At 42.6% G+C, this 13,716-nt stretch overlaps 1 protein-coding gene across 1 annotated transcript; it reads right to left on the reverse strand.

The window, feature by feature from the left end:
- Positions 1-958: 958 nt before the first annotated feature.
- LOC105925858 (excitatory amino acid transporter 1) lies at positions 959-13,230 on the reverse strand. The gene is made up of 10 exons (XM_036139936.1): positions 12,508-13,230; positions 10,002-10,141; positions 9,795-9,932; positions 7,295-7,499; positions 7,171-7,213; positions 5,899-6,179; positions 5,582-5,815; positions 3,751-3,945; positions 3,534-3,668; positions 959-1,639 (listed from the first exon to the last, which is right to left on the reverse strand). The coding sequence occupies exons 2-10, from the start codon at positions 10,138-10,140 to the stop codon at positions 1,429-1,431; spliced, it is 1,581 nt and encodes a 526-aa protein (XP_035995829.1). The 5' UTR covers position 10,141; positions 12,508-13,230; the 3' UTR covers positions 959-1,428.
- Positions 13,231-13,716: the final 486 nt, after the last annotated feature.

Genomic DNA, 13,716 nt, shown 5'->3' on the forward strand with positions numbered 1-13,716 from the left:
CAGTCCATGTCTGGCTCCGTTTAGGCTGTTTTACAGAGAGAAAATTAATGAAGCTTTAAGTCTGTAAATGAGCAAAGCTGGTGGAAATGTCCAAAGACCTGCAGCTCGGACTGCAACCAAAGTTGGTTCTATAAGGCCTTGATTCAGACGGGTGGAATAAAAAAAAAGCATGCCGCACTCTCCAGATCTCTATCTGCAAAATGCTAAAAACCATGAATTGTTTTTCGTTAACTTCACCATAATGGGCCACTTTGTGCCGTCGGCCACATAAATCTCAACAAAACCCACTGAGGTCTGTGGTTGGATCGCAGTGCCGAGTGGCAGCAGCTACTCCAGGTGGTGTGGAAATTATTCACAGCTACACAGGCTTGGTCTCCAGATCTCCAGATCATCATCAAATCATCAGGAATGGACCTTTGGACGGAGGAAAGCCCCAGGTCCACCTTGGAGCCTCGGAGCTGCACCATGAGACACATTCAGCACCAAGAGAACATGAAATGCTTTTTAACAGCTGGGACGAACATTTAAGTCCAAAGGCCCGGCCCAAACGGTACGGTCATAGCGGGACGGGTTTTCTGGTTTGGAGACTTCAGGATCTCACCAGAGAGGGTAGACTGCTCCCTCCTGGTCCATCTTGGTGCTTCTCTCTGAAGCGATGGCAGGATGGACCAGAAGGTGGTTCATGGCTGAACAGAGATCTGAAGTTCTGGATTCAAGGCCCGTCTGTTCTCTGCAAGAACACCAGGAAGAACCAGGAGGACCAGCGGTGGTTGGAGAAAGAGAAGAGTTCCCTCGTTCGATCAGTTCATTGAGACTAGGTTGTTTTCGCTAAATAAATAAAGAGATTTTTCATCAAATCACTTTTATTGCTTTCAGCTGATGAGACAGAAAAGGAAAAAGTTTTATTTTCTTTATTTTACTGTATTTATTTTTTTAGAATTAACCAAACAGACGAATGTTTTCACAAATAATCCCATTTATTATCGTTCATCATGCAGCAGATCTACATGCTCTGGTAGTTCAGGGCGCGTAAAAAGGCCTCAGCTCGGATCCACCTTTCAAAAATGTCCCAGATGTTCAGACCCAGAACTTTAACTACAACATTACAATCAATGGTAAAAAAGTGATTTTTAAAGCCATAGATGTGATTTCTTCCCTTTTTTTCCAACTTTTACATGAAAGGGTTTTACCTTTTAACCCATAATTTAACATTAGCTGTAACATAAAGTCCAATCAGCTCATGCAGGAATGAGTGAAGTTAACGTTAGAAACATTTAAACAGAATCTAGCGGCTCTACTTCAGATAAAAGACAATAATGTTTTTATTTTTATCACCTGGGATGAATAAAACGTGTTTATGATGGGATGACGTTAGAACGTTAAGGACAGAACCAGAACTTTAGGTTGTGCGTTCAGCAGAAGGTGGGACTACATGTTGGACTCGCTGTGGGTGCGTCTGTCGTTCTCCAAGTCGCTGTCCTGGGAGATGAGCTTGTAAGGCTTCTTCCGCTCCTTCTCCTCCAACACAGAGTTCCCCATCTCCACGTCTTTGCTGCGCAGCTCGTGTCGGGACAGGAACTCCACGATCCCGGCTCCGATCGAGTCCCCCAGAACGTTGGTGGTGGTCCGCAGACGGTCCCTGGGTCAGAGAGGAACATCTGAGGCAAAGAACGCTCCAGGAGATGAAATATGAACTTACTGAGTTAAAATCAGAGAGTAAGCTACACATTAACACCTTAACCAACAATCATTCAATTAATGTTAAGTTAATAATTCTAGAGTTTTGAAAGATGTGTTGGTACAACTAGGATGCTGTTTTCTCCTTAACATTTATTCTTATTTTTATTTTAGAATCTCAAATCAGTTAAAGGACAGAGACATCAGATCATTTGGCCTCCCTACCTGCCCTAATGTTTAATTCTGTGACACCTTCTGGTTGTTTTTTTATCTGGTTTAGATTTGTTGTACGTTTTATGCAGGCTGCATAATGCAGCTGTCTTGGTCAGGTCACTCTTTAAAAAGATCAGTTATTTTCCACGTTAATTAAAGGAAACATGAAGTGGTAACGACCTACAGAGACTTCCTGAGGGTTCTTCACTTTATTTATTTTAAATGCATAAATAGTGAATTTAGCAAATCAGTTATGGTGTGTAATTAATATACAAATATACAATTAATCAATCTTATTTTTTAGGTGTTCCTGTTCTCACTGCCAATAATGGATTCTGTGAGAGAGTGCATCTGTTGCCAGGAAATCGGCTTGGTTGTTGCTAAGATGGAAGAAGCCAGAGAGGAGATGGATGGAGAAATCCCTGGCACAGACCATCCTGGCATGGAAGCGGTGTCATCAACGAATTTGCCATTAGGAAGTCCAAACGAGTCAAATTTTAATGCTGCGTCAATTTTGAAGGTTAATAGAAATACCTTAAACAGCAGTTCATCTTTTATTAGATAGAACTACAAGAACTTCAAACTTTTAATTTTGTAATGGTATTCATAAAAGCACTTTTGTTTGTAGAGGGTTAATCCAGTTTATTAGTTATACTTTACCTAAGTGTCCTTACAGATGGTTAAGAGTGTTTTTGCACAGTCCTAACTTTGAGTGTGTAATAAATTATTTAAAATAATAAAAAAGAAAAGGTTCTGAAACCTATTCTGGTATTTGTTGTCTATGCATCACTCCATGTTAAGTTACAGTTTTTTCTGAATGCTTAAACACAACCTTGATTCTTATAGCACAATTTCTAAAACTATTAATACTTAGAGCAAATCCACTCACTGAGTTCACAAAACTAAAAACAAACACTGCTTTGCACCCAATTTGCAATTTTGTAACACACACTTTGCACAACTGTAATTATTTTAACATATAGCTAATGGCTACAATCTACAATCTACAATTATTTGCAGGTAAATTTAGCTTATTGTCTAAACGGTCATCTGTTGAGTAAAATAAATTAGATTAGTTGGATTTTATTGACAGAACAAGAATAGAGCTTGATGTGAATAAAATTAGCTTATTGCTAACCTTCACAAATCTTTAATTTCTTTCTAACAAATAAAGCTAGGCTGCTGGTCGCTACATATTCTCTGAGAAGAACGTCCTCCTGAACCTCGGCGTAGACAGCCATCATATTTGGACCATCATCCCAGTTGAAGGAGAGAAGCGTTTTTTCCTATTACCCCAGTTAGCCAAGTCATTTCTGGTTAGGGTATTCTAATTGAAACGATTAATTTGGGAAACCTAATTATGTTTCTATGTTAAAACTCATTGCAAAAATATTCAATACAACAGGGAGGATGTAGCACGAGACTCTGGGGAGGAGGGAGAAGTGTGTCACTGGGTGGAGGATCTAGAGCTGCTTCTGACCTTTAAAATAACGCCGGTGCTTCCTGTTCAGTCAGAGACGTGAACGCCATCATGATGCGATCAATCTGAACGCCTAACAGTCCTTTAGGCTCGTTAACGAACCAAACTGATTAATTAGTGAGCCCTGCCGTGCCGACGTAGGCCTAACTGGAGCGGTACTCACAGGAACCAATCAACTGCGATGATGAGCGTGATGTCATCGGTAGGAAGCCCAACAGAGGTCAGGACGATGACCATGGTGACCAGGCCCGCCTGTGGGATCCCCGCGGCGCCGATGCTGGCGGCGGTCGCTGTGATGCTTCGCGTTCAGGAGGCAGACATGCAGAGCGGTGAGTGTTGCTGCGTCACGGCGGGAAACGGCCGTTTGGGTTCCAGCTTACCTGATGGTGATGATCTGACCAAAGTTCATCTCCATGTTGTTGACCTGGGCGATGAAGATGGCCGCCAGCGCCTCGTACAGCGCCGTTCCATCCATGTTGATGGTGGCGCCGACCGGCAGGATGAACCGCGTGATGCGCTTGTCGATCTTGTTGTTCTCCTCCAGACATTTAAACGTGACGGGCAGCGTAGCAGAGCTGAGGGACGACAACATGGAAGACATCCAGCAGAAACAGGAAACACTTTAGGGTCGGTTCTGCTGCTGTTAACGGGTCATCGCAGCGTCTTGGTTCTTTTATTTCTCAGCTGTGTTTGACATCACTGTCCTGTTGATGACCCAGTTTGGGCCGAGCTGTAGATGTGGGACAGACGGCCTCACATTTACCTCTAGAAGGATTTCTGAAGGGTCTAAAGGCCTTTAAAAAAATTAAACGTAGTTAAATCAATGTTACATTTTAAGATCTAGATTTCTCAGACTGGGTTTTAAGGCATATTTAGTTTTCTAATATATTTGTATACATGTCTCTAAAAGTAGAATGGGAGGCAGATCCTTTAGCTATCAGGCTCCTCTCCTGTGGAACCAACTCCCAGTTTTGGTGCGTGAGGCAGACACCCCGTCTACTTTTAAGACTAATCTTAAAACTTTCCTTTGTGACAAAGCTTCTAGTCAGAGTGGCTCATGTTACCCTGAGCTACCTCTATAGTTATGCTGCTATAGGCTTAGGCTGCTGGAGGACATCAGGGTCTATTTCTCTCTCTCTGCTGAGTTCTCCTACTGCTCTCCAATCTGCATTGTTTGTTGTTATTTCAGCTTTTAACTTTTTGTTCTCTGTCATTTTTCTCTTCATAGAAGGTACACCTGGTCTGGCGTTCTGTTAGCTGTGACATCATCAGGGGAGGCAGATCATCCTCTATTACCATCTAACATAGAAAGTACTCCTGGGTCAATGTGAGCTTCTGAGCTTTCTGTGTCTCTGCTCTGTCTTCTCTAACATAGAAAGTACTCCTGGGTCAATGTGAGCTTCTGAGCTTTCTGTGTCTCTGCTCTGTCTTCTCTAAGCCCCAGTGGGTGGAGGCAGATGAGCGTTCACACTGAGCCTGGTTCTGGTTCTGCTGGAGGTTCTCCTCCCTGTTAAAGGGGAGTTTTCCTCTCCACTGTCGCTTCATGCATGCTCAGTATGAGGGATTGCTGCAAAGCCATCAACAATGCAGACGACTGTCCACTGTGGCTCTACGCTCTTTCAGGAGGAGTGAATGCTGCTTGGAGAGACTTGATGCAACCTGCTGGGTTTCCTTAGAGAGGAAACTTTCTCACCAACCTGGAGGATCTGATGGAGTCTGACTCTGGAAAGAACCTTGATGATGACGTGTGTTTATAAATAAAACTGAAATTGAATTGAAGTAACCCCGTCAATTCATTGCTGAGTATCGGTATAAAAACATCAGTTACATGCAAGAGCCCAGAAAAAAAAACAATTAACCTGACAGAAGAATCATTATAAGAAATTAATATTATTTAAAAAACGAGTAACTTAGTGAGAAAACTATTTTTTTTGTAAATCATGGAGGTCTAGTTAAAGGTTAATGATGTTCCTCCATCATGGTCCATCATCTCTGGTCTTCCTCCAGGAGCAGCTCTGCTGACCTCAGTCCTGCTGCCATCTTGGTTCTGGAGAGAAGAGACTTTAACCTTCAAGCTTTCCAGCAGTCAGACTGGTTCAGGGTTATGATCTTTGGCCGTTAACCGCTAACTGAGGTGGAGCCCTCGTCTCTCTGAGCTTCATGGCGTGGACAGGTGTCATTTCCTGCTGCGTTGTGCTGCAGACGACTCACCTGGAGGAGGTTCCCAAAGCTGTGACCAGAGCTTGTAAGAGCCCAGCGATGAAGATGAAGGGATTCTGTCGAGTGATGACGAAGTAGAGCATGGGCAGAATGAGAACGCCGTGAATCATCAGGCCGATGATGACCGTGATGGTGTACATGCCCAGCTGACCGCCCATCTGCGTCAGGTCATCCATCTCCACGATCTTCCCTGCTATCAGGAACAGGATGCCGATGGGAGCGTACCTGCAGGAGGAAGAGGTCTCACTGCAGGTATGAAGAGCAGCAGGTGTTCAAAGCCACCAGTGAAGCAGATCAGGAGCTTTTACCACATGATGATGGCCACCAGGCTCATGATGGCGTCGTTGAGGCTGTCGAAGAAGTCCCTGAGCAGCTGGCCCCGCTCCTTCATGTTGCCGATTATCAGACCAAAGCACATGGAGAAGACCACCAGCCCCAGAGCGTTGACGCCGTTGACCTGACCCGGTACCGGGATCACCTCCTCCCTGGTGATCTCCATCACCTCCTGGGTGGCGTTGGTGGAGTTGAAGATGGTGTCGTTGACCGTGATCGTCACCTGGACCTTCCGCTTCCCGTATCTGGTCTTAAACTGTGGAAACAGAGGAGAATCCAGGGTTGTTGTCAGTTCCACGGATCTGAATCTCACACTGGAGAACAGGCGAAGAACCACGAAGGTGGCCAGCCGTGGTGGAGCTCAACCCAAACCCAGAAAGGTTAGAGCGTTCCACGACGTCTTTAAACGTCTGTGGTGACCCAGACACCTTCTGATGGACCATCTGCTCAGATTTTCGTCTTCAGCAGAGAAGATCTTCCTTCTTCTGATCATTCAGAGGGTAAACGAGCGTTGTTGGAGCTAAAATCCTGTTTTCTGTCTGGAGTTTTTAATGTTTAATCCGCCTGTTAATAATCCGCTTCATGGTTTCACAGTAGAACCTGCAGCCTGAAGCTTAAAGACCGGCTCCACGGTTTTAGGAGAGATCTCACTGCTGCTGGTCTTATTGGTGCTGAGTCGCCTGATTTTTTTAATCTTTAACAACAGTTTGACTCAGTGCATCTGAGACTAAATGAAAAATATTTGCTTTCGCTTTGAAATGGTTTGAAAACTTTTCAACAGGCAGGGCTCAGATGGAAAGACACAAATCAGACGTTCCTGAAGAAACCTGCAGGCGTTCCTCAAGGCTGTGTGTTGGCTCCTGTTTTATTTTTCATTTTATAAATGATTTACACAAATACATTCAGGCTGAACTTCCTTTCTATGCAGATGATGCATTAATCTAAAGCTTTTTTGTTTTACAAAACATTTCCCTTTCAGTGTTTTAGTGGAGTCAGGTCATGAACAGGGAACAAACTGCATCTCTGTGACCGGCTGCCAGGAACAAAGATCCCGGATCAAACTATTCTCTGTTGCGTGTCGAGTTTAGGAAACTTTTTCTGCTTAATTATTCATCATTTGGAGCAAAGAGCCTCAGCAGACATGAAAGATAACTAAATATAAGCATTTTCACTGTAAATATTTAAAATCTGCAGACAGTTACTGGTTGGTTTGGACCTGGATGTGTAGCAGAGGAACAGAGACTGACCTGCTGGGTGCAGGCCTGGACCAGGTTAGGCGGGAACATATTTCTGAAATGAACACAGACAGTAACAGATTTAGGGATGGATTTCACTGGAAGCAGTGAAACTTTAACCGTCTCTAAGGTCCACCTGATCAGATCCAGGAAGGCGTCAGCGGGGCTGACTTGCTCGATGGTCTGCTGTTTCCCAAACTCGGCTTTGGAGCCTTTTCCTGGATGGATGATGAGGACGATGATGATCCCGATGAAGACCGCGATGATGGTGGTGGTCATGTAGTAAATCACCGCTCTCATGCCCATCTTTCCTGACGCTTTGCTGTCCAGAGCTGCCATCCCTGATAACAAAGGTGTCAACATTTATTACAGCCAGCAGATGATTAACAGCTGCATCATTTTAAGACCTTACAGTCACAAACTGAAATAAAAAAATACTTTAACTTAACAATTTATCCATAGATTTTTCCCCAGATGTGACCCAGACTCTTCCACCTGACATTTTTACAGCTCATTTCTCCCAATCAAGTCTTTAGTCTCTAAATACTGAAATAAACATGAACATCCAGCTCCTCCCTGACTCTGCTGTGGATCCAAACCTGTAGGTACTTAAAATTTAATTTATAATCCAAAAAATCTCCTAATGGCAGCTATGTTGAAAATGTATCAAATGTAAAACATTTTTCCTTTAGAATAATTAATTATGCTCTGAAGAAAAATAACAGAAAGAGATTAAAACCTGTTAATGTTAAATTTCTGCTCTTCTTGTCTTTGTAATGAGTTAACAGCTGTTTATAACGTCTTCATATTTTCCACGACATCATTTTAAATCGCACTAAATCTGGAGAAGTTTTAATATCTGGAAACTATTTCTACATAGATATTCTATATCTACACTCAAAACCATCGTTCTCAGTTCTAAATAGTGAAGCTGCTTAATTTTAAGGAATAAATGACAACATAAGGAACGGGTGAACGGAAAAGGAAGTGCTTTTATTTTAATATTTCAGTGTGTAACAGTGTGATCGGAGTTCTAAACAATAACAATAACTGACTTCCTAGAGTTATAGAATAAGGAGACGGTGGAGTGATGAAGATCCAGCGCTTTTATTGAGAAACAGAGCAGAGATCACATGGATGGAAAGTAATCACACCCCACGGTCCCTCTGCAGTCTGTCTGTCTGTCTGCCTGTCTGTCTGCCTGTCTGTCTGTCTGCCTGTCTCTGTCCCTCCTCCTTACGGCTCTCCATAATACTCCACAGTGGCCTTGGCCTGAGACAAAACAGAGATAATAATCATCATCCTGCACAGCGTTAGGCCTTGCAGTCGGCGGGCCGTGCTCACATGTCTGAGTGGCATTAAGCCAAAGTGACTTTAGAATAATATTCCCATAACAAGCAGCTAGCTTAGCATTGAAAGAAAGTTACATTTATTTTGTTCTGAAATGATCCAAAGTCTTCTAGTTCAGCCTTCAGATGGAGCGACATCCATGTGGTCGTTTTGATGAAGCTAACATGAGCAGATTAATGTGAGCCATCCCATAATAACCCACCAGCACCGCCGGCTGATAATAAACCTCATGGCTTCAGTAGAACACAGTAGAACCTGCAGCCTGGAGCTCACAGACCGGCTTCACTCTTTATCAGATAAAAACTGGAACCAGGACTCAGACCACGAGTCCAAGTCTTTTATTTTTCCGTCTCCAGATTTGTTTTAATCCCATCTCAGTCCCTCAAGTCCAACAAAAACAATCCTTACAGGTCCAGATAACCCGGATCTGAACAGTTTAGATATTACTGTTGAAATTATCGCACATAATTCTTATTTAAGCCGTAAACTGAAGAGCCCCAGATGTTCTGCCTTTACATAACAGAGGAGACCTTCTAATAAAGCCTGGTTTGTTTCATCCTCGAGTCATTTTACAGTTTTTATTTCTATGCAGACGATGCATTAATCTAAACGTCTGTCCTTCCTGCAGAACCTCTGTATGTATTTCTGGCATCACACAAAGCTTTGAAGGTGAAATGCTGGAGATTTTATGTCTGATGGGTCGGAGAAAGAAAGGACGTCCCTCTGGTAAACTCTTGGAAATATGGACTGATGGACTGACTTTCATTTAATGAAAACATTTCTAATCTAAAGTTAACGTGGGATTATTTCCCCTCTGATTAAATATTCTCTAATAAAGGCTTTATGTATAACATTTTACTGTTGCTGATGATTTTATTCTAAAGCTTTTTTTACAAAACATTTTCCTACCCAGGTTTTTATCGTCTCTCTTTTTTAGACAAACAATAGGAAATAGATTGTTTCAGAAAAATGTCTCCAAACAGAAGATAACTGGACTTCATGAAGATGTTTCAACCTTCATCACTTCTTCCTCGCTGATTAGTTTCACTTTAAAACTCTAGTTTTAACTCTCAATGAACCTCCGCTGCTCAAATTTAACAAGCAGAACCACATTTTATCCATATTACACCAATTTAACGTGACTGTAAATTAAACATTCATATTTTTATTTAACATTCCTTGTTGCCCCAGTTATCTTGGAGGAGTTGGTTGATCTCTAAATCTGTACTCACTCCTCCGTATATCTGCAGCACCACATGGAAAAGTGACCGAGCCGTGAGCCTCACCTGTTATCAGGCTGGAGACGAGCAGAGGCAGGACCAGCATCTGCAGCATCCTCATCAGAACCTCTCCAGGAAAGGAGAAGTACTTCACCTCCCGGTAGCTCATCTTGTACGGGCGCAGAGCGAAGCCCAGGATGATTCCTGCACAGAGAGCATCGCTGATTCTCCTCTTCATCAGCAACAGCCTGAAGCCGGACTGCTGAGGCTCACCTACAACCACCGCTCCCACTGTGAAGAGAACGAAGGCGTTCTTCTTCAGGAAGGCCTGGACGTCCTCTTTGGAGATCTCCTCCACTTTCCTCTTGGCCTTCATGGTGCGGATGTGGATGCTTTCCCTGATGCGCTGCATCCTGCTCACACACATGAAGCAGGGATGAGCTTTTCCCTCAAGGTAACCTGAAACATCTCAGTCTGGACCTGCTTCCCCAGCAGCTGCCGATGGTCCAGAACCTTAAACGGGTCGGCTGTAGACAACAGCGCGGGGCTGTGGCTCTGCTCCGCTCTTACCTGCGGTGGTGGAGGCACACCTGGACTGTAAAAAGGAACTAAAAGTAAGTAAAATCTTCTTGAAATTAGTGTATTTGTCCTTGATCTGAGCTGGTAAATAAGATTATCTGCCAATGGAATAAGATTTTTGCACTTAAAATAAGAACAGTTCATCTCCATCATCTTATTGAGCCAGAATTAGAAACATTCTGTCCAGGAGTGATGCTGAAAAACTGGTCCATGCATTTGTTACTTCAAGGCTGGACTATTGTAATTCTTTACTATCAGGAAGTCCACAAAATGCAGTTCAAAGCCTTCAGCTGATCCAAAATGCTGCAGCAAGAGTTCTGATGAAAATCAACAAGAGGGATCATATTTCTTCTATTTTAGCTTCCCTTCATTGGCTTCCTGTTAAATCAAGAATAGAATTTAAAATTCTCCTTCTAACGTATAAAGCCCTTAATAATCAAGCTCCATCATATATCAGAGCTATGATTGAACTTGACTTTGTAAAGTGCCTTGAGATGACATGTTTCATGATTTGGCGCTATATAAATAAAATTGAATTGAATTGAATTATTTCAAGTGCAGTTTATCTAATTATCTTATTTTAGGGGTAAAAATACTTATTCCATTGGCTGATAATCGTATTTACCTTCTCAAATCAAGGACAAATAAACTAATTTCAAGAAAGTTTTACTTACTTTTCGCTCCTTTTTTGCAGTGTGGAGAGCGCCTCAGTCAATCACACACAACTAAAAGCAACACAAACTCTGTGCAGCAAGAGCTTCAGTCGGGATTCAAACCCGAGACCTTCTTCCTGTGAGGCAGCAGGACAACCAACTTCACTTTCATGCAATGTTGCTAAAAACCACAGAAGCACCGTTTAATGAATAAAAATGGCTCCAGTTTCATCGCTGAGCTTCATTTCTGCTGCTGTAAAGTTTTTATTTCAGGTTATTAAACCTCTTTGTTTGTATCAGACAAAGATAAACTGAGTAAATACTAAAACGCAGATGTTAATTGATGATTTCATCTCATTCCAAATCAACCTGGTTGTCTGTGAAAAAGTAATAACTCTTCATTAAATGGTGAAATAACTGTGATTAACCTGATATTTTAGTTCAGTTTGTCTCATATCTCAGTATCTGACCCGTAGAACCAAACAGAACCCGTGTGGCAGCATGAAGCAGGCCCACAGAGCTCAAACACATCACGCCTCCATGTAAAGGCATCAGTCAGTCTGGAATGTGTTGCAGAACCATCTCTAAAGCTTTGGGACTCCAGGGAACCAGAGCGAGAACCACGATCCACTAATGGAGAGAACATGGAACAGTGGAGAACCTTCCCAGATAGAACCACCAGGGCTATGAAGCAGCACAATAATCCAAAGCAAGTCTTCCTCTGGATGGCTAAAAGATTAAGATTTTGGATCGGCCTAGTCAAAGTCTGGACATAAATCGTATTTAGGCAGCGTGTCAAGACCTTCAACTGAATTAAAACTATTCAGTGAAGCAGAGCGGGTTCCAGTTCCTCTGCAGTGATGTTAAAGAATCAGAACCAGCTGTCCAGTTATTATGGTCAGAGGTTCATTACTTTTCCACTTACAGGCAGGTTGTTCTGGGTAGATCTGCTCCCTTAATAAATTAAATAATGATGTAAAATCAGGTTTGGCTGATATGAACCTTTACCTGAACAAAAACATTTAAATGTGACAAAAAAAAACAGAAAAATCAGCATTTATATGACATTTGATCGCATCACATGATTTATTAGTAAATGTAGTTAATAATGAGAAACTTCCTCTTAATTTTCCTGTGATATTTTCTCTGAATATTTAAATTCTACGTTCCGGCTGGGATGACGGCAGAAAAATGTTAAAATCCAAAGAGATTAAAAACATTTAAGATTTGGTCTGTTTCTGGTTATTCTTCAGAACCAGAGTAATTCAGATGGAACCTGCATGACAGAAAACTTTCATCTTCACCCCAAAGTGTCCCACAAGGTTCATTAAATAAATCTGTCGCCCAGTTAAGCTCAATTTAATCAGTTTGATCTAAAGGTTGAAGTCTATTAGATCCAAAATGAAAACTCTGAGAAGCTGATGATGATGATGATGATCTGCATCTCTCCCGTCTTCCAGAGGATCAGATCTGAGTTAATCCAGATCTGAGTTAATCCAGATCTGAGTTAATCCAGGTTCATGGCTGTGAAGCAGAGGAAAACCTACCTGATGTTTCAGAGTCGATGATGTGAGCGGCAGCTGAGGCGACGCTGGGAGCCTTCCTCCAAAGTGAGGCTGGGAAGCAGAGACGAGCCTCACCTTCTGCCAGCAGGACTGGATTCCTGCAGAGCAGAGAGACGGCCGGGGGGGGAGGGAGGCAGGCGAGGAGGAAGAACTGCGATGACACAGTTTCAGGTGTGAAACTTCCCCGGCTTAAGAACGCCGTCCATCCCTGCTCTGCTCCTCTTCCTCTGGGCTTTTAACGCTCGCCGTGTGTTTGTGGGGATGATAAACTGAAGGGTTTCAGGGCAGCAAACACAGTAATGAGGTTTGAGGGATGCACATCATCCCACCCGGGACGCGTTATAGTTCAGGATGATCCCTCAGAGGGAAGCACACACCACAATTAGCTGGAGCTGGAATAGGTGACCTGACTGCATGGAGAAGCTCTCCCAGGAGCACGGCGTATAATTAGTGAAGAATACCCCCCAAATCAGGAGCAGGTCAGGCACACTTTCACAAACACCGTCCCCAGGAGACACTGATGAATGGAAGAACCTCAGGATCATCTGTCTGCGGAACCTTTTCCACTCGTTTCTGTGTCTGCCTCCGTTTCCTCATGTGGTGACAACACACAGAGACCAGTCAATACAACAGGCGTGTTTTTAGAAAGTACCCCTGGGAGAGCCCATGCCAACATGGCCGGGATTCAAACCCAAGACCTTCTCGTGCAAGGCAGCGGTGCTACCAACAGCCAAAGAGATCGGTGAGTGCACTGCAAAAGGGAACTAAAAATAAGTCACATTTTCTTGAAATGAATGTATTGGTCCTTGATTTGAGCAGGTAAATAGGATTTTTTGCCAATGGGATGAGTATTTTTACCCCTAAAATAAGACAATTAGATATACTGCACTTGAAATAAGATGATGGAGATGAATTGTTCCTATTTTAAGTGTAAAAATCTTATTCCACTGGCAAACAATGTTATTTACCTGCTCAAATCAAAGAAAAATACTCTCATTTTAAGCAATATTTTCTTATTTTTAGTTCTATTTTTGCAGTGTGTAATCTGAGATTTCTGCAGCCGTAGGAAGACGCACCTTGTACTCTGAGACTTTAAAAGGGAAAACAGTGAAAGTTGCTAATGTGTTTGGATTAGATTACATTTTAATTATTATTTAATTATTGATCCCATAAAAAAGTAATGAACCTCTG

Source organism: Fundulus heteroclitus, chromosome 8, assembly GCF_011125445.2.
Source record: "Fundulus heteroclitus isolate FHET01 chromosome 8, MU-UCD_Fhet_4.1, whole genome shotgun sequence".
Classification (NCBI taxonomy): domain Eukaryota; kingdom Metazoa; phylum Chordata; class Actinopteri; order Cyprinodontiformes; family Fundulidae; genus Fundulus; species Fundulus heteroclitus.

What these genes read in the sequence shown, in the direction of transcription:
- LOC105925858 (XM_036139936.1), bottom strand. Translation starts at nt 10,140, where the DNA reads ATGCAGCGCATCAGGGAAAGCATCCACATCCGCACCATGAAGGCCAAG. An exon ending in AGTGGGAGCGGTGGTTGTAG is followed by an intron (nt 9,933 to 10,001) that starts GTGAGCCTCAGC and finishes CTCTCTGTGCAG; the next exon opens with GAATCATCCTGGGCTTCGCT. An exon ending in GCCTTCCTGGATCTGATCAG is followed by an intron (nt 7,214 to 7,294) that starts GTGGACCTTAGA and finishes TGTTCATTTCAG; the next exon opens with AAATATGTTCCCGCCTAACC.